At 42.3% G+C, this 20,439-nt stretch overlaps 1 protein-coding gene across 2 annotated transcripts in view; it reads right to left on the bottom strand.

Annotated features, from left to right (window-relative positions):
* Positions 1-20,439, bottom strand: part of PCGF3 (polycomb group ring finger 3) — a 146,556-nt gene that overhangs the window by 22,680 nt on the left and 103,437 nt on the right. For both annotated transcript variants that reach the window (XM_044285728.1, XM_044285733.1), the window contains exons 2-5: positions 19,538-19,655; positions 13,860-13,956; positions 4,474-4,529; positions 2,317-2,427 (exon numbers count right to left, since the gene is read on the bottom strand). In XM_044285728.1, coding sequence (XP_044141663.1) covers positions 2,317-2,427; positions 4,474-4,529; positions 13,860-13,956; positions 19,538-19,646 — 373 coding nt within the window. In that variant the 5' untranslated portion in view covers positions 19,647-19,655. The remainder of the gene's footprint in view (positions 1-2,316; positions 2,428-4,473; positions 4,530-13,859; positions 13,957-19,537; positions 19,656-20,439) is intronic.

Raw genomic sequence — 20,439 nt, 5'->3', positions numbered from 1 at the left:
AAACAGCTAAAAATGCTTAAAAATTGATTTATTTTACTGAATATAAAAAAATTTGAAGTGCACTTTGTAATGGGAGTGTCCAATGGCAGTACATGTTATGTCTACCAGATCTGTGTAAAAATAATTACTCAATGCTACTATATTATAGTATATAACACTAATTTACATAGCAAGTGGTGGGACTGAAGCACCAAATAGTTCAAAAACTAACAAAAAAAAAAACCCAAACCTTTTAAGTTACTTAGTTCTGTAAAGATTTCTTGTTGTGATCTGAATCCACTATTCTCAATATAGTTATAGTAATTATCAGATAGGGAGAGATGGAAACACAGAAAACTGGACATGGATTGTGGAGAGTGCTAACTAAACTAAGAAAGTTGAGGTAAAATGTCATAATGCAATGGACTGATCAGAGCACACATAGTGCAAAGCACAGTGACAGAGTATTTTAAATGATCAGTCTGCTTTCATCACCCATTAGAGAACTATAGGGGGGAAAAAAGTGTTAACAGACAGAAATAATGTTATAGATAACATAAGTGACCAGGACCTAAGTAGCAGCATACCTAGAAATGTGCTACAGTATGTTCTTTTTTATATCTGTTAGTAGCATTGATTTTGGAATTCTTATTTCCATGCAAGTAAGGCCCCATGTACATGACTAATTTTTTTTGTCCCATAAAAATTAATGGGTCGGCATGTACAGTTGCAAGAAAAAGTATGTGAATCCTTTGGAATGATATAGATTTTTGCACAAATTGGTCATAAAATGTGATCTGATCTTCATCTAAGTCACAACAATAGACAATCACGGTCTGCTTAAACGAATAACACACAAATAATTAAATGTTACTATGTTTTTATTGAACACACCATGTAAACATTCACAGTGCAGGTGGAAAAAAGTATGTGAACCCCTAGACTAATGAGATCTCCAAGAGTTAATTGGAGTGAGGTGTCAGCCAACTGGAGTCCAATCAATGAGATGAGATTGGAGGTGTTGGTTACAGCTGCCCTGCCCTGTAAAAAAGACACACCAGTTCTGGGTTTGCTTTTCACAAGAAGCATTGCCTGATGTGAATGATGCCTCGCACAAAAGAGCTCTCAGAAGACCTACGATTAAGAATTGTTGACTTGCATAAAGCTGTAAATGGTTATAAAAGTAAAATTGTCTATAAATGGAGAAAGTTCAGCACTGCTGCTACTCTCCCTAGGAGTGGCCGTCCTGTAATTCACACCAGACATCCCAAGAATATTGCTGAACTGAAACAGTTCTGTAAAGAGGAATGGTCAAGAATTACTCCTGACCGTTGTGCACGTCTGATCTGCAACTACAGGAAACGTTTGGTTGAAGTTATTGCTGCCAAAGGAGGTTCAACCAGTTATTAAATCCAAGGGTTCACATACTTTTTCCACCTGCACTGTGAATGTTTACATGGTGTGTTCAATAAAAACATGGTAACATTTAATTCTTTGTGTGTTATTAGTTTAAGCAGACTGTGATTGTCTATTGTTGTGACTTAGATGAAGATCAGATCACATTTTATGACCAATTTGTGCAGTAATCCATATCATTCCAAAGGGGTCACATACTTTTTCTTGCAACTGTATGTGAATATTCAAACTGCCAAATTGTTTTCTGGATATCATTTTTTGCAGTCATTCCTTGTAGACTACTTCCTGTCCTGGCTTTTAGCGTCCTCCTTTGTTTGGACTTTGAAAAAGTCAAGCAAGGCTGTTTGCTGTGCTAAATCACTCCGACCAAAGAGAGAAGGGGATAAATGACTTAATTAGAGCCCATACATCACACCGAGAAGTGCACATGCTCTTCTTTAGGCATCTTTATCTAGTCCTATCAGGAGAACAATATAGCTCTGATTACCAAAATGTAATCTACTATAATACTAAAGGACTGTATTAAGCCAACTGTATTAGCTGACAGATCTTCTGACCAATCATTGGTCAGATGGCCGCTTACACTCACAAATCTTTTTGTTATACACACACCAACTCTTAGTCTGATTGGACAGAAATTGGTCAGATAACCTCTTCCCTTCACAGCAGCAGAAAAATGGGCTACCTGTCTAAACAGAAGTTATCTCTGTGCTAACTGCTACAGAAGGACAATATTATGTATTTAATTTTCAGTGGTACTGCCGTAATGAAAAAGAAAAACAGCAAGAACTTCTAAAAAAAAAAAAAAAAAAAAAAAAAGTTTTCTATTAATACTAAGTTAAAAACATCCCTTTCTGATAGAAGTGTCCGTTTAACTGTGATGCAAAACACTGATAATACTGTTAATTAGATGAATCATACCATTTCGTACAGCTTCTACGTGCTGCTTAGCCGCACACATCTCTGCTTTGATGTCCCCAGGCACCTCCATTCCAAGTTTGTGATAGAAGTCCCTCTGCTTACGGATTTCGGCTGTGAGTAAAAAGATGTCCAATATGAAATAATTGCAAGAAGAGTCAATCAACATAATTGTAATTAATAGAGCTAAAAACTCCAGCAAATAGCTGCATAAAAAGTGATGTTCAATAAGAGTTTTACAGAACGTTAGAAATGGGGATGAGCGAATCGACTTGGAACCAAACCAGAGTTTGGCCCCATGCACATGGCCGTGTTTCACAGCCGTGTGCGGGCCGTGGAAACGCGGCCTGGATCCCTCCTGAGAGCAGGAGCGCACGGCGTCACTGGTTGCTATGACGCCGTGCGCTCCCTGCTGCCGACACAGTACAGTAATACACTGGTATAGACCATACCAGTGTATCACTGTATTGCGGCGGCAGCAGGGAGCGCACGGCGTCATAGCAACCAGTGACACCGTGCGCTCCTGCTCTCAGGAGGGACCCAGGCCGCGGTTCCACGGCCCGCACACGGCTGTGAAACACGGCCGTGTGCATGGGGCCTTTGGGAAATGTTTTTTTACAGTAGAAATTAATTTATGAATGTATTACCCAAAGTCTTGCAAGACTTTGCGAAGCAATAACTTCGGCTCATCGGAGCCAATACATTCTAATACTGTACGGAGCTCCTGCTCCGTACAGTATTGGAACGAAGTTTTATGCGAATCGACTTTGGATGTTTCATCCGAAGTCAATTCACTCATCCCTAGTTAGAAACAACGCTCTTATAATATTATGTACTATTGCTGAGGCCAATGGCTGACATATGGCGCTGTATGGCTACTTACACACTGAAAAATACACACACCTTTGGCGTACTGACAAAATGCAAAAAGCTGTATTATTTGTGTGGTTATAGCATGCCTTTAATATGCCAGTATGGCATGGTGAACTCAAAACTTTATTTCAACACACTATTAAATTACAGTAAAACTGAAAAGCTGCACTTACACATTAGTAGAAAATCTTCCCAAATGGACCATTTTAATATTTAAACTAATCATCGTTTCTCAATTTTATGTGCGCAATTCCAATTGATACAAATGTCAGCTGATAAAGTGCACTGTTACATCTAGGTCCCTATTAATGCAGCCTAGAAATGTATGCTATGACTAAGGAGTCCCCTGATGAAGCTGTATGATTTGTGACAGCGATACGCGTGGGGTTTAAAGTCTTTGCCTTATTGTTACAGGTCGTATTGTATTATTCTCATACAGTGGAGATTTTGCACACTGCACTTATCTTTGAATCATGTGATGTCACATTTGTAATGATTATCCTCGATTATTTTTATATACTTTTACCCCTTTTTTCTTTGCACATCATGAGCTATTTAATTGGATAGATTTGTTATATAGATTTTTATTTGACATCTCTCCATTGTATTTTACATATCTGATCCATTGGCTTATCTTCTGGACCTCTTTACTGATTATATGTGTGTGTGTGTGTGTGTGTGTGTGTGTGTGTGTGTGTGTGTGTGTGTGTGTGTGTGTGTGGGGGGGGGGGAATATATATATATCTTTGAGACCCCCAGAGTGTGTTTTTGTTTTTAAAACTGTACAATAATGCTATATTTTGCCATCGTACGGTTTTTACTGGATTTGGCATATACTTTGTCTCTCCTGTCTACACTATGGTCCGAAAAGCGTCAGCATTAAATTAGGTGCACAACTGGATTTTAATTATTGAATACACAAAAAGTACATGATTTTATTACTGCTGGATACTTTGCCTGTGCAACAGAGTTCCTGTGCAGCTCTGCATTATACAGGGAGTGCCATTTAAGGGTACTTTCACACTAGCGTTTTTCTTTTCCGGTATTGACTTCCGTCCTAGGGGCTCAATACCGGAAAAGAACTGATCAGTTTTATCCTAATGCATTCTGAATGGAGAGCAATCCGTTCAGTATGCATCAGGATGTCTTTAGTTCAGTCACTGTACGGTTTTTGGATGGAGAAAATACAGCAGCATGTCAAATGCTCCCATTTTCTTTTAAAATTGTGCAAACCTATGACTAACAACGATGAAATGATCCCAGTGGAAGCTACAAAGGATAACCTACCTTCTTGGAGACCTGGCACCAATTTGTAAACGATATCTTGCATTGTTCGGTCATGACTAAAAAAAAAAAAAAATATAATAATTTTTATAATAATACTTTTAGCAGTAACAAAATATGACATGCTTAGTTTCAAAGTAATATAGTCATATTATTTTGCTGGTAAACATGTGAAGAAATGAAGAAAGTTGGTACCACTTCCAGCAAGGAACAATAAAACAGTTGGATGGAGAGATTTTTAAGCATCAGATGTATTGCCATCATTTTCCCATAAAAATTATCATCATGTACAAATTCGTTCTCGCGTGATGATTTACTCGTTTAATCGAGGATCATTCATTATATTTAGACAGCAACAATTTACATAAAAGACGCCCGTTTTTACATCATTTACGTTGCATGAAAAATCACAGGATGTACCTTACATTACCATAAATCAATAACGACCATCGATTTCACAAACGTTGAACAAGCTTTATCAATACAATGGTATCATTTACACTACATGATCCTCATCCAACATGGGTCATTGTCTTTAAGGCCCCCTTAGGGTCCGGTCACGACTCCGTATGTGTTTTGCGGATCCGCAAAAAACGGACACCGGCAATGTGCGTTCCGCATTTTGGGGACCGCACATCACTGGCACTCTCATAGAAAATAACTTTTCTTGTCCGCAATTGCGGACAAGAATAGGACATGTTCTATTTTTTGGCGGAACAGAAGTGCAGACCTGCAAATGCGGACAGCACATTCCTGCCCCATTGAAAATGAACGGGTCCGCACCTGTTCCGCAAAATTGCGGAACGGTTGCAGACGTGTGAACGGACGCTTACACTGCCCGATATTTGGGAAGATTATTGCTAACCACTTTTCTTTAGAACGCTCATTATCGATAATTGGCCTGTTTAAAAGTATTGTCACTTGCAGTAGCGCTGCGGCCTTCTCGCCGACTCCTGCAGACTAGTGACGTCACAACCATGTCACGTAGCCTGGGTGCATTCACTTCAATGGAGCTGAGCTGCGCCCAGGCCATGTAACATAGTCGTGACTAGTCTGCAGTGAGCTGAGAGAAGGCTGCTGTGCTACTGCGAGCGTCACTGCTTTCTCAAACAGCTGATCGGCGCAGGTCCTGGGTCTTGGACCCCACCGATCAGATACTGATGACCTATCCTGGTCATTAGTAAGAAAAAGATGTAGAACCCCTTTAAACTCTCACACACATAAAGGGGCTGGCTCACTGGGAGGTGCTTCCTGACACATTTACCATAACTTATGCTCGAAGCGGGCGTCAGTTATAGTTAAAGTTTGTGCCCGCCTTTAGCTGGTGTAGATTTGTTTCTGGTGCACAGACTGCCATAAATTTGCCTAACTTATAAATAAATTAGGCACGTCTCACTTGCGCGCAGGTATGGGAATGCCAGTCTTGATAAATGTCCCCCAAAGTCGTCTTCTCATGCGTCTATAAAGTACTGTGGGAAAAGATACAGGAAAACTAAAATGTATTCACTTAAAACGTGCTCTTTCTACTTGCTGATTAACAGCTTTGGCAGCTAACCCTGCATGACCGTCGCTGATAGAACCACCCGCAGGACTGCAAAGCACAGATGGAGCTGAGGTTTAGGGGAAGAATATCTAAATCTTTTCCCACAAAACTATACATCAACCTGCTCAACTTCTCCTGCTCTATAAGTTGCTGCCTGCAGATTACACTGCATTTTCAGGGTGACAGGCTCAAATGCTTTCGATAACTCTGCTTGTTGTCAGTAAATGGAAACAGGGAGAGATTTATCAAAAGTGGTGTAAAGAAACAGCAAGCCATTAGATTGATCCTTTAATTTTCTAAAGGAGCTCTGAAAAGTGTATGGCGGAATTTGATCGGTTGTTATGGGCCACTAAACCAGTTTTTCTTTACACCACTTGTATAAATCTTCCCCATAATGTAAGTAAGAAACAGTACAAGATAAGTACCGTAATAAGATGAATTTACAGAAATAGTGTATATATTTCAATAGAAAAATGGTCTTCTGGGGCAATCCAGTGTTTTAAAATACTACTGTACTCAACCTAGGGGGTCATTTATTATACTGAAATACGCCTATCTGCGACTTCACCCCGCTCACACCAGGTCTAAAATTGTGGGTGTGGCGTGGGCAGGCATTTTATATGCCCGTTTTAGGCGTAGTAAAAGGTCTAAGCTCTCTTACATTTAGAACAGGCGCAGGATGCGCCGAAGTTAGGGAGATGCCTCGCCTCTTCATAACTTCAGCGGATCCACCACCAGCTTAGGGCTTTATGAAGACCAGAGTCTAAAATGCCGGTCTTATATTCTATTAAAATCAAACACATTTATATAATCAGTGAAATGGACCCATTACGGATTTGGCTCACTCACTTTTGTTTACGGTTCATTCACACGGCGGGTAGGCAATACATGGGGCACCGGCTGTGTGCGTTCTGCATCACGGATGCAGACCCATTCACGTGAATAGGTCCGCAAATCCGGAGATGTGGTGCGGAACGGAAACACGTAACGGAACCCCACGGAAGCACTACAGAGTTCTTCCTGGGGTTCCGTTCCATGCCTCCGCACCGCAAAAAGATAGAACTTACTCTGTTCGCTGAACGGACAGATCGCGGACCCATTCAAGTGAATGGGCCCGCGATCCGCATGCGGCTGGCCCACGGTTGGTACCCGTGCATTGCAGACCGCAATTTGCAGTCCACAGCACGGGCATGGACTGCACACGGTCGTGTGAACAAGTACTTCAGTAGTGATACGTGAATCTGGTTTGGATCTGTTCATCTGCATCCCATTCATTATTATCCCTCTCTCCGTATATTCATTAGAATGTATTGCCTCATTTAAGATGACCATCGTTGACCCAAGAATTCACTAGTCTTGTGCTGTAAGTAGCGGCCCATGCATAAAAGTTTTTCCCAACTAATCCAAAACCAGATTCATTAATGATTGTGGCGTACGCCACAAATTCAGGTTCTGATTCGTGCTGAAATACATTTATGCATGTGCCACCATTTACAGTGGCGGCGCATGCACAAGACTAATGAAGTCTCCTGTTAACGAAAGCTGTCTTGAAAGAGCCTCATCAGAGGCAATATATTTTAATGCACATACATAGGTAGGTATGATAATGAATAGATGCAGATGAATGAATCGTGTTCGTCCACAGCAGGGTGAACCAGATTCAATCATCACTAGTTTAAAGAGAATCTATCACTACGATCTTGGACTATTATCTGCTATAATACATGATTCGTACGGCAGGAAAATAAAAAATAGCAACCTGGACTCCTTTTCTGCAGTACTGCGTATGTATTACTGCAGTTAATAATCCAGAATCATGGTGACAGATTCCTTTTAAAAGGGTTCTCTGGAAAGGATTTAAAATGGCTGCACACAACCAGTCCTAGAATGTGAGCTGGACTGATTGTCACCACTTTCAGAGCTGCCTGGGGGGAGGGCACTAGCATGCTACACTCTGGCACTTGCATATGGTACATATTAGTGGAGTTTTCCTGTCAGGCTACTCAGCTATGATGACATATAGGAAGGATCACATCATTAGGCCTCATGCACACGACCGCTGTGTTCACCCGTGGCCGTTGTTCCATTTTCCGTGATTTTCTGCGGATCCATTGACTTTCAATGGGTCAGTTGAAAACTCGGAAAATGACAAACGTTTGTCATCCGCCTCCGTGATCTGTGTATCCTGTCCGTCAAAAAAATACCTGTCCTATTTTTTTGACGGACAACGGTTAACGGACCCATTCAAGTCAATGGGTCCGTGAAAAAACACGGATGCACACAAGATTGGCATCCGTGGCCGTGATCCGTAGGTTACTTTCATACAGACGGATCCGAAGATCCGTCTACATAAAAGCTTTTTCAGAGCGGAGTTTTCAATTCGTGAAAACTCAGATCCGACAGTATATTCTAACACAGAGGTGTTACCATAGTGATGGGGATGCTTCTAGTTAGAATATACTACGAACTGTGTACATGACTGCCCCCTGCTGCCTGGCAGCACCCGATCTCTTACAGGGGGCTGTGATCCGTACAATTAACCCCTCAGGTGCTGCACCTGAAGGGGTTAATTGTGCGTATAATAGCCCCCTGTAAGAGATCCGGGGCTGCCAGGCAGCAGACCCCCCTCCCTCCCCAGTTTCAATTTCATTGGTGGCCAGTGCGGCCCCCCCTCCCTCCATTGTATTTATATCATTGGTGGCACAGTGTGCGCCCCCCCCCCCTCCCTCTATTGTATTTATATCATTGGTGGCACAGTGTGCAGCCCCCCCTCCCTCCTTCCATTGTATTTATATCATTGGTGGCACAGTGTGCAGCCCCCCCTCCCTCCTTCCATTGTATTTATATCATTGGTGGCACAGTGTGCGCCCCCCCCCTCCCTCTATTGTATTTATATCATTGGTGGCACAGTGTGCAGCCCCCCCTCCCTCCTTCCATTGTATTTATATCATTGGTGGCACAGTGTGCGGCCTCCCCGCTCCCCCCTCCGATCATTGGTGGCAGCTGAGAGTTCCGATCGGAGTCCCAGTTTAATCGCTGGGGCTCCGATCGGTAACCATGGCAACCAGGACGCTACTGCAGTCCTGGTTGCCATGGTTACTTAGCAATATTAGAAGCATCATACTTACCTGCTGGCTTCTGCGCTGTCTGTGACCGGCTGGGAGCTCCTCCTACCGGTAAGTGACAGATTATTAAGCAATGCGCTGCACAGACCTGTCACTTACCAGTAGGAGGAGCTCCCAGCCGGTCACAGAGAGCGCAGCAGCCAGCGGGTAAGTATGATGCTTCTAATATTGCTAAGTAACCATGGCAACCAGGACTGCAGTAGCGTCCTGGTTGCCATGGTTACCGATTGGAGCCCCAGCGATTAAACTGGGACTCCGATCGGAACTCTCCGCTGCCACCAATGATCGGAGGGGGGAGAGGGGAGCCGCACACTGTGCCGCCAATTATATAAATACAATAGAGGGAGGGAGGGGGGCCTAAATACAATAGAGGGAGGGGGGGGGGCGGACACTGTGCCACCAATGATATAAATACAATAGAGGAAAGGGGGGGCGCACACTGGCCACCAATGATATACAATAGAGGGAGGGAGGGGGGGCCGCACTGGCCACCAATGATATTCAAACTGGGGAGGGAGGGGGGTCTGCCCCCTGCTGCCTGGCAGCCCCTGATCTCTTACAGGGGGATATGATGCACACAATTAACCCCTTCAGGTGCGGCACCTGAGGGGTTAATTGTGCGGATCACAGCCCCCTGTAAGAGATCGGGTGCTGCCAGGCAGCAGTCATGTACACAGTTCGTAGTATATTCTAACTAGAAGCGTCCCCATCACCATGGGAACGCCTCTGTGTTAGAATATACTGTCAGATATGAGTTTTCACGATGTAACTCAAATCCGATGGTATATTCTAACATAGAGGCGTTCCCATGGTGATGGGGACGCTTCAAGTTAAAATATACCATCGGATTGGAGAAAACGCTGATCCAATGGTATAAAAGGGACTCCTGACTTTACAGGAGTCCCTTTTATAAAGTAATTAACACTGAAGAGGACAGTATACTACTACAGAGGGATCTGGATAGACTGGAGGCTTGGGCAGAGAAGTGGCAGATGAGGTTTAACACTGACAAATGTAAAGTTATGCACATGGGAAGGAATAATGCAAGTCACCCGTACTTATTAAATGCTAAAACACTCGGTAACACTGACATGGAAAAAGATCTAGGAATTTTAATAAACAGCAAACTAAGCTGCAAAAAACTGTGTCAGGCAGCTGCTGCCAAGGCCAATAAGATAATGGGTTGCATCAAAAGGGGCATAGATGCCCGTGATGAGAACATAGTCCTACCACTTTACAAATCATTAGTCAGACCACACATGGAGTACTGTGTACAGTTCTGGGCTCCAGTGAACAAGGCAGACATAGCAGAGCTGGAGAGGGTCCAGAGGAGGGCAACTAAAGTAATAACTGGAATGGGGCAACTACAGTACCCGGAAAGATTATCAAAATTAGGGTTATTCACTTTAGAAAAAAGACGACTGAGAGGAGATCTAATTAATATGTATAAATATATCAGGGGTCAGTACAGAGATCTATCCCGTCATCTATTTATTCCCAGGACGGTGACTGTGACGAGGGGACATCCTCTGCGTCTGGAGGAAAGAAGGTTTGTACACAAACATAGAAGAGGATTCTTTACGGTAAGAGCAGTGAGACTATGGAACTCTCTGCCTGAGGAGGTGGTGATGGTGAGTACAATAAAGGAATTCAAAAGGGGCCTGGATGTATTTCTGGAGCGTAATAATATTACAGGCTATACCTACTAGAGAGATATCGTTGATCCAGGGATTTATTCTGATTGCCTGATTGGAGTCGGGAAGGAATTTTTATTCCCCTAAAGTGAGGAAAATTGGCTTCTACCTCACAGGGGTTTTTTGCCTTCCTCTGGATCAACTTGCAGGATGACCGGCCGAACTGGATGGACAAATGTCTTTTTTCGGCCTTATGTACTATGTTACTATGTTACATTGAAAGTCAACGGGGATGGATCCAGTTGCAATTGCACCATATTGTGTCAACGTCAAACGGATCCGTCCCCATTGACTTGCATTGTAATTCAGGATGGATCCGTTTGGCTCCGCACGGCCAGGCGGACACCGAAACGACTTTTTTTTCATGTCCGTGGATCCTCCAAAAATCAAGGAAGACCCACGGACGAAAAAACGGTCACGGACCTACGGACCCCGTTTTTGCTGACCTTAAAAAAAAAAAAAAAAAAAAAAAAAAAAAAAAAAATAATAATGGTTGTGTGCATGAGGCCTTACCATGTACTGTAGAGCAGTGTAGTGAAGCTCTGCACCCTCACCTACCCTAGGCAGCTCTGCAAGTGGTGACAACCAGTCCTGCTCATATTCTGGGACAGAGATGGTGACAGCCTTTTTAAATTACTCTTGGAGAACCCCTTTAAGGAGGGCCTGGTTTTCATTGAAGAGATCTAGAAGCGTATGGAGACTAAAGGCCCCTTTACACTGCCTATAGATCAGGCAGATTGCTGCTAATAAGCGTTCCTAGGAACACTTGTTAGCGATAATCTGCCTGTGTAAAAGTGCCGCTGATTACCCGATGTACGAGTGAAACGCCTGTTCATCGGGAAATAGGATCGTTGGTGCGGTCACCTAAATCGTCATTTGCCAGCAACAGACTGCACTGTACTGCCGGCAAACAATGATTCTGTATGGGGAAGATCGATGGCATTAGCGATCACTCCTCTCCATACTGTGGAGCAGATCGCTGCACTAAAACGCAGAGATTTCCTTTACTGACGATCAGGTGATTGCCGAGAAGGAACACTTTCTTCCCGACTATAGTCTGCTCAACTCAAGGGGCCTTTACTTACCGGCAATGCTCCACGGGAAAACATATGCAAATCAGCCCTTCCTTCAAAAGGATAAATACTACCTCATACCAGCCAAACAAGAGCCTTTACAAAAGGAATACTCCTGAAGCCACAAAAATTACTTTCCACACTGCTCTGTACATTAAAGCCCCATGGCCCCACAGACAACATCTACATCTGTGTTACTGAGCACATGGCTAGTGCCCATATTTTGCAGACACGCTGTTTGTGGTCTGTAACAAGGGTATGGTGGGACCACAGTCATGTGTATGGGGCCTAGACATCCTAGAAGTTTTAGTTCACTGCTTTTATACCCCTCTCCCTATAATTTTCCACTGATTCTCGGCCACAAATACGTGCCTAAAATTCTCCATGTGAACCTATCCTTACACACGAGTATTAACTAGGAAGACCTGATAGATCTCTGACAGATGGGGAAGGTCTCCTTCAGAAGAAGCATTTTATCTAACTGACTGTCTCTACAAACCCTCATAGGGGTTATATTTGTATATATTGTAGAGGGGATTGAGATTTATCTTGGTAGATTTAGTGTTCTGTAGTCTATTACAGTTCCACATGGTGGTAACCCAATCTCTTTTGTACTGTTACTTACTACTGTGAGATTACATCCAACAAAATGGTCACTCTCACTGTGTAGACAAAAAGTTATTCTCAGTAAATTCAGCCCCCTCCTCCAACACCTGGCTTACATGCACGCATGAGAGGTGAGAAGGAGGGGTAGTAGACATGGCTGCAGCCTGACAGAACAATGCACTGCTTTCCTAGTTTATTTTTCACGGTCTGCATTTGTGATATCTAACAAAACAAGAGCAAAAACCAAAGACACATAAGAATGTTGTTGGTTGTTCTTTTTTGTGTTTGTATTTTGGCTTTAGTTCCCCTTTAACCCACCAAAGTGATGGCAAAACCTAGCGTGGGGAACACCCCTTTAAGATGTACTATGTAATAAGTTCTGGTTACAACATTTTAAAATCTTTTTTCAAATTTAACATACTCAGGCACATAGTGTAAACCACACTGAGTAACAACTAAAATATGATCATTAGGGATGGAAATGCTGCAGATTTTCCATGGACTTGCGTAGAGATCCTGCAGGCTGTTCCAGCTTGCATTGCTGGAATCTTGAAAGTCTCTGTCCGGCCTCTTTAACTGGTGGAGATCCAGATGCATTGTTAATGGGGTTGGACAGAGACGCTCAAGCTTCCGGCAATGCCAGAATACAGAGAGGTCTCTACCGCTAGTGGGAAACTTGCCTAAGGGAAATACACAATGGAATATAGCAGCAGGCAAGTGGTTGAGGTTTTCACAAATGTCATCCAACGGCTGTAGGAAATCTCTGCACAGAAACGGATATGTAGGGTAGATTTTTAAATCCACAGAATGTCAATTTCGCATCTGGAAAGGATTTGTTGTGGATTTGTGGGAAGAGGAAATCCACAGTGAAATCCTAGTGTTGCAGATGTTTCTGCATATTACCTGAGGATTCGCAGGAAAATCCACGGGTACAGATACTTGTCTAACATATAAAAAGCAGTAGACGGACCTTAACAATTTCCAGGTACTACTATAGCATCCTTGCCTTGCTGTACTCTGGCTGCTGGCGAGGACATTCTGGAAAGTGACTGCTGCAGCCTGTCACATATATCAACATGCATGTAATTGTAGAAAGCCAGAATACAGATACAGGGGACCAGGCAAGCATCCCCACAATAGTGCCGGGGAATTGTTATGGTCAGCATACTGTCTTTAATTGTGCAATTGAAAAATCCAAAACAAAAGCCACATGACTGTGTGGATTGGTGTGGATTTGCCGCTGCAGATGCCCCTGTAAATTCTGATATCATGCAGGATTTTACACAGGAGTACCGACCCGTGTGAACTAACCCTCAGACTCCAATTTATATACATAACTCTTACTTACCCTATGTACTGTAGAGGGTGACTCTGATGGATAACAATTCTACATGTAGGACATGTGTTATTTTCTTCCAAATATTTCACCAAGCAACTTCTACAAACTGTAAAAGATAAATTAAACAAATCTATATTTTTATGTATAAAGTCAGTGGCTTTCTTTTTTAAAACATTTAATTAAAGCCTGGATACATGTTTTTCCTGTATTTTTCAAATTCTTTTTTTTCCAGGCTGCAAAAGCCTAATTAACAAACTATTCTAATTAAAATTGTTCCTTTCTGTGCTCCACCATCTGTATCCTCCAACAAATCTAACTTTATAATGTTGCAGCTTCTTTTTACTATACAATGGTGCCATCTACTGGTCACACCTAGAATCTGGATTATAAAGAAAAGATTAGTCTGAAATTTAAGGGAACCTGCCAGCTACGTCATGCTTCCCTCTGCAAGAGTAGCCTGCAGTAGCGACAGGCACATTGTCTCTTATGTATTGACTATGCCAAGCTGTGATGACTAACCTCTGGCACTCCAGTTGGTAAAACTACAACTCTCAAGGTGTACACTTGGCTGTTCTCAGAACTCCATAGAAATGAATGGAGCATGCTGGGAGTCAGTTTCACCACAGCTGGAGTGCCAGAGGTTAGTCACTATGGTGTGCCTAAACTCACAGTTTAATCTATGCAAACGCTGTAAGGAAGGAGTTCATGCATTCAATATACCACTTCTTCTCATGCACAGCAAGGGGATGAATAGATGGCAGCTTTTTTCCTTACGATGAATCTACTGCAGGCTCTACAGCAGATATCCATGGAATTTCTGCCGCAGATTTGCAGCTCATCTTGCTGTGGATCTGTACTCCGATTTACCCCATTTTAAATGCGGCTGATCTGCATGCGGCTATCCTCAGCGTTTTTTCGGCATAGATACCATCTCAAGAATTGATGTAAACATATCCTAATAGAGGGACAGCTTTCAATCAGCAGCTGGAGGCTGGGGGAGCCTGCATCTCATGGATGCATTAGGTTCCTTTCTAGCACTGCAATGATTAAACTGTGACTTTAGGGCTCATTTCAGATGACCGTAAGGGCTCCGTGCCCGTATTGCAGAATACAAACGGCGGGTATGCAATATATGGGCACTGGCCATGTGCACTCTGTGCTGCGGATGCTGCCCCATTGATATGAATGGTTCCGAGATCCACAAGATATGGCGAAAGATAGTACATGTCCTATCTGTGGCGTAGCAGAGGCATGGATCGGAAGCCACGGAAACACTTGTCCTATCATTAAGTCAATAGGTCAGAGTGCACATGCATTGCGGACCACTATTTGCAGTCCACAGCACAGGCACTGAGCCTTACGGTCGTCTGAATGAGCCCTTAGGCAAATCACAACATTACCATTAATAACATACTGGGGCATGTTTACTAATCCGGTCTGAAATGTAGACTTGGTAAATTTAGACTGCCCAACCATCCTGCCCGGTCATAGGGTAATACTATCTTTAGTTTGCTCTCAGCTATCCACTCACAGAAAATGATGGCTTCTCTTCAGGATGTTCTCAATCACACCACGCAGCTTTATGGCACATTGGGGGAAATAGACCCAACCATGTTTAAATCCAATACGCTATCATATAGTATGTTCCACTAGGAAATAAGTTACCACCAGAGGCATCTCCCAGCACTTATCCTACACTTTCTAATGCTGTAAAGCAGGGATGCCCAACCTGCGGCCATCCAGCTGTTGCAAAACTACAACTCCCAACATGCTTGGATTGCCTACAGCTATCAGTCTAGAACAGGGCATGGTGGAAGTTGTAGTTGTACAACAGTTGGAGGGCCGCAGGTTGGGCACCACTGCTGTAAACCATCACTAGGAGTGTGCATAGGAATGGAGAAGCAGAGTAAGACAGCTTTAGAACAAGCAACCTTTCGGCATCCAACTATCATTCCTTTTCGAACCCGAATTAAAGGTGTTGCTCAGGATTAGAAAAATACGGCTACTCTCTTTGAAATATAGCCCCACACCTCTCTATCGGCTGTATCTACAGCAGAATTAAAGTGAATGGAACTGAGCTGCAATACCACATATTACCTGTGGACAGGTGTGGCACTGTATTTGGAACAAAGCAGCCATGTTTTTCTAACCCTGCACAACCTCTTGAAGCTTCCAGCAAAATTTGTAATATATTAGGGATATGCATAGGTCTATTAACCACTCACAGGGCTACATGGGCCTCAAATTCCACAGTGTTGCCCTATGAGGTCACAATACATAGTATACTTGTTGCTCTATATGGCAAAAAAAATTGTTGTTGTTTTTTTTAACTTTCTTTTTCATTTACCAGAATGTCTTCATTATATAGAAAACAACAAATCTGGTAACAGTATGTTATGGAATTATTATTATTATTATTCTTAAAAATGGCATGTTTGCTCTACAGCCTTCCCCATAACAGAACCATTCTGGAACATAAATTCTACGAAGTCTGCTGTTTCTCTGTTATTCCTCCTAAGAATGCCTGAATAAAGTGACAACTGTCTGTTACTAAATGAGGGTGTGCCCCTACACAGTATAATCATTGATTTGTGTTTTAGTCAATGTATTCAAACTTTTATAAGTGAAAGTATAGCAAAGTCCTGAGAAGCTGGTGCAGAAGATGGGAGTGGTAGGGTCACTGATGAGATGTTGGCCAGAGGGAGTACACTGTGACACATCACTCCCTGGGGTTGGGTGCAGTGAAAAGGTGGAGCGAAGAAATGAGACAGACATAGGAGAACATCAAATGTCTCTCTTTAGAATCTTTACTGACTGCAAAAGATACCAAACTTGTGATACATCCAGCAATAGCAGATACAAAGTGCAGTGTCTGTCACTAGATGATGAGGCATGGTGGCTGGTTAGATTGCAATTAATGGCACTCAGAAGTATGCAAACATTTCTCCCTCCTGATCACCCTTCACTATGGCTATAAAGCTGGCACCTGTGGCTGTAGGTGTCCACTGCATAATACAGGCTTTCAGGTATTGCCTGAATTGGACTACAGTGACGGGTGTCTTAACTGGTTCTCCCTTACCTTGCAGCAGGATCTGTAAAACCATGCTAGCTGTGCTGTAGCTTTGCTTGGGTTCTGCAGCCCATGAACTTTCCGTCTTCCTGCAGCAATGTTCCTCACAGATGAGCAGATTTCTGCTCCTAAGGCCCTATGGAGCAGGAGCTGATGGATGTACTCAGTCTCCTCACTAGCCTAGCTAGCTCTTCCTTTCTTACTATGACCTCTCCTGGCAAGAGGTTAGACTAGATCACTCCTACAAAGAGGGGGAGAAATGGGATGGTTAGTCCCATTTCCAACTGCCAACCATTACCCCATCTGCTGGTGGGCAGTGTATACATAGAAATACATTACTGTAGCATTACAAACCAAACAACTTCCAGATTCCCCCCCACAAACAAACATCTACAGAATTAATATTTATTAGAGAATATTAATATTTATTAAAATAGACATGTCAGGAAAACTGCCAGGATAGCTTTAAAAAATAGCACTTTGCTGGAAAATCATGTAAAAAAAAAAAAAAATATGTTTTATCTGCAACTTATCCAGATATTTTGTAAATTTTACCCAACAGGGCATATGAACATGAATTGCCCAACACACGGCTTGCAAAGAGAGGTCAGAAAAAAAAATTAAAATTTGTGTCTGTAAGTACCCTAAGTCTCCTTTTCCACAGAAATAAATACATAATATGAATTCTCTTTCGGTAATACACATCTTCATGCCATTTTGAGCTGATCAACCATTTCAACAAGACATACAGATGCAGCTGATACAGTTGCTCCTTGCCGAGATGCAGAAACAACATGAATCAGCTTATTGTAACTCCAGGCCTTAAAAATGGTGATTGCTTGTTTCCGAGGTTTTCATACCATGTGTCAGCTGCACGTCACTGATAGTCACAGTCACTTACTAAGGGACTGTCACTCCATGGTAGCGAAGACTACAGACAACGGGGAACGGGAAGACGACTGGATTGTTTTGTCACTCTACAATACGCAGGCTGCAATGGCTGGATCTGCCTTTTGGAATAAAGTGAAGTGTACCTTGTAATCCTATTATAGATACATTTCATATGCTTACAGTTACATGTAATCTACAGCAAAGGAACAATGCAAAAATGAATTTAAACTACCAGCTCTACCAGTATCTTACTGCAGCGCATCATGCTCAGAATTGCTAAATTCTAGAATACTGGTTTTCAAAATGTAGCAAATTATATTCTGTCATTTTTTCCCACTTCTCATTTCATAAGTTATTGCTTTATTAATTAGCATAGTTGCATACAGTGAACATTTATCTAGTGATATTAACTAAAATAACGAGTAAGAAAGCTCCTGCCTGCCCCATCAACCAGCAGCAGCTTCAGACAACTGGGGTATGTCTTCAAACTGCTTTTTTTCTTAGCTTTTCTGAAACATCTGTATGAAACCACGCATTTCTGGTTTAAAACAACAGTAGCTTTGAAATTTTAAACTTTATTCACTTTTTTTTTTCTTTTGAGGTGCCTAGATTTGGCATGTCACTGCTGCAGCCAATCAGCCGTATTCAAGCACATCACCACTGCCGTTTCGAAAATAAACAGTGGGGGCCCCATGGTGGCATAACTACTACTGGGGGTACTGTTGGGGCATTATTATTGCTACTAGTGGGGGAACATTATCACTATTGGGGGTATTCTAGGGGCACTATTACTATTGAGAGCAGTCTTGGAGAACTATTACTATGGAGGGGGGGGGCTATCTATATGGCACTGTCATTTTATGTTTGTGGATGGTGTGGGGCAGCACAGTGTGCACAGTATTGGTGTTGGTGGGGCATCAGGATGAAGGGTACAAACAATTTTGTCCACGCGTGTATATACTGCTGTATTCTATTGACAATTTTGTATTGTATCGTACTTGAAGCGAATGCAGCCCATATATCCGGCTGAGTTTGAGACTCCCTTTTCTTCCCTGCCACTTCTGGCTCTGTGCTCCAGGATTCCACACTGCTGTTTGATTTCCTGGCTGCAGCAGTGACATTCTATGCACACAGGACACCTCTGCAGCCAGGAAGATGACATCAGTGGCATGGTGTACTGGAAGCAGCAGGCCACATTAACAGGGTCTGCAGAGTTTTTAGTTAACCTGGACAAACCCTTCACAGGAGTTTTCCAGCACCCACATTGCTGATGACCTATTTATAAGATGGTTATCAATATCTTGGTGGGGTCTGACACATGGCACTCAAACACCAATCAGTTAGCAGTATCTGCAGGTTCCAGATCTAAACAGTCTACGCAACACCACAGCTTCATATACGGTGTAGTGTCCATTCTCTGGTACTGCATCTGAGCCTCCTATTCACATGAATGGGAGTTAAGCCAGCAAATTGGCCTATTGACAAAAAAAAGGGTGCGGGCAGCTTTATGGAACCGTGAAGGTTTGGTTCTGAGGTAAGTGTTACTCAGGGTACACATTTTTTTTTTTTTCACAAAGTAAAATTAGATTCTTTTTTCCACTTATTTCTGTCCATTTTCCCAATAAATATAAGATATTATCAAACTATCATGAACATTAAAAATCTATATTTAATTTGATCAAAAAGAACCCATCAATCTCCAAACAGCATGCTTAATAATACATACAGGTATGTAAGCACTCCGTCACAGTAGTAGCATCAACGAGATAGCCATTGCACAAACGACATGTGATGTGAGCGTTGATGTCCCAGAGTTTTATCTTTCTAGTTAGCATCTTTGGTGTCTGCAAAACAAATTTTTGCAAAAGTAAGAAATTAATTTACTTAAAACGATCAGTGGTAATACAATAAAATTTTTCTGTAATCTTCCTACAACACACTTCACATTATCAGTATGTGCAAAGAGACGGTGGAGCAAATAAACGGTGTAAACAGTAAAGCTAATATTGCAAATATTTTTATTTTTTGCGATCTTGAGAGGGCCTGGAGGGCCCGAAAATAAACGACAGATTTGTTTATTGAGGAAAGTGGTAATGAACATGTGGTGTATACATAAAAATATTACAGGTAAGGATATGTTCTTATCTGTTCCGTCCTAGTTACATAACGAAGGGAAAAAAATTGCAAATAATAAATGAACGGTGCCAGACAGACATCTCTGACTATAATGGGGGCCGCCAGCTTCCACTGAGGTGGAGGTCATTCTTGAAAGGAAAGAAAGTGCTGTATAATCCAAGCTAAAAATATACATTTAGAAAACCTAGTTATACATTGAAGGTCATCTGCCTAATAAATTCTGACCATACTAAAAGATTTCGTTGTGAACATACTGCTCACTACAACAGGCAACCCCCCAGAAAATATTCCGGTTATGGATTCCACTGTACCCCCAAATGGTTTGCCAGCATGGTCAAGACCCTTTTCAGAAAGATTAACTAATGATATTGTAGATAATATATAAAGCTTCCCTATACTTATCATCTGCCTACTACTGGCATATGGCACATAAAATTGGCCACACAGTGTATGTATCTCACCAGGGCAGAATTTGCTTATGTTGCAAATGTC

This window comes from Bufo gargarizans, chromosome 1, assembly GCF_014858855.1.
Source record: "Bufo gargarizans isolate SCDJY-AF-19 chromosome 1, ASM1485885v1, whole genome shotgun sequence".
In the NCBI taxonomy this organism is placed as follows: Eukaryota; Metazoa; Chordata; class Amphibia; order Anura; family Bufonidae; genus Bufo; species Bufo gargarizans.
This window is presented reverse-complemented; position numbering and strand designations above follow the sequence as displayed.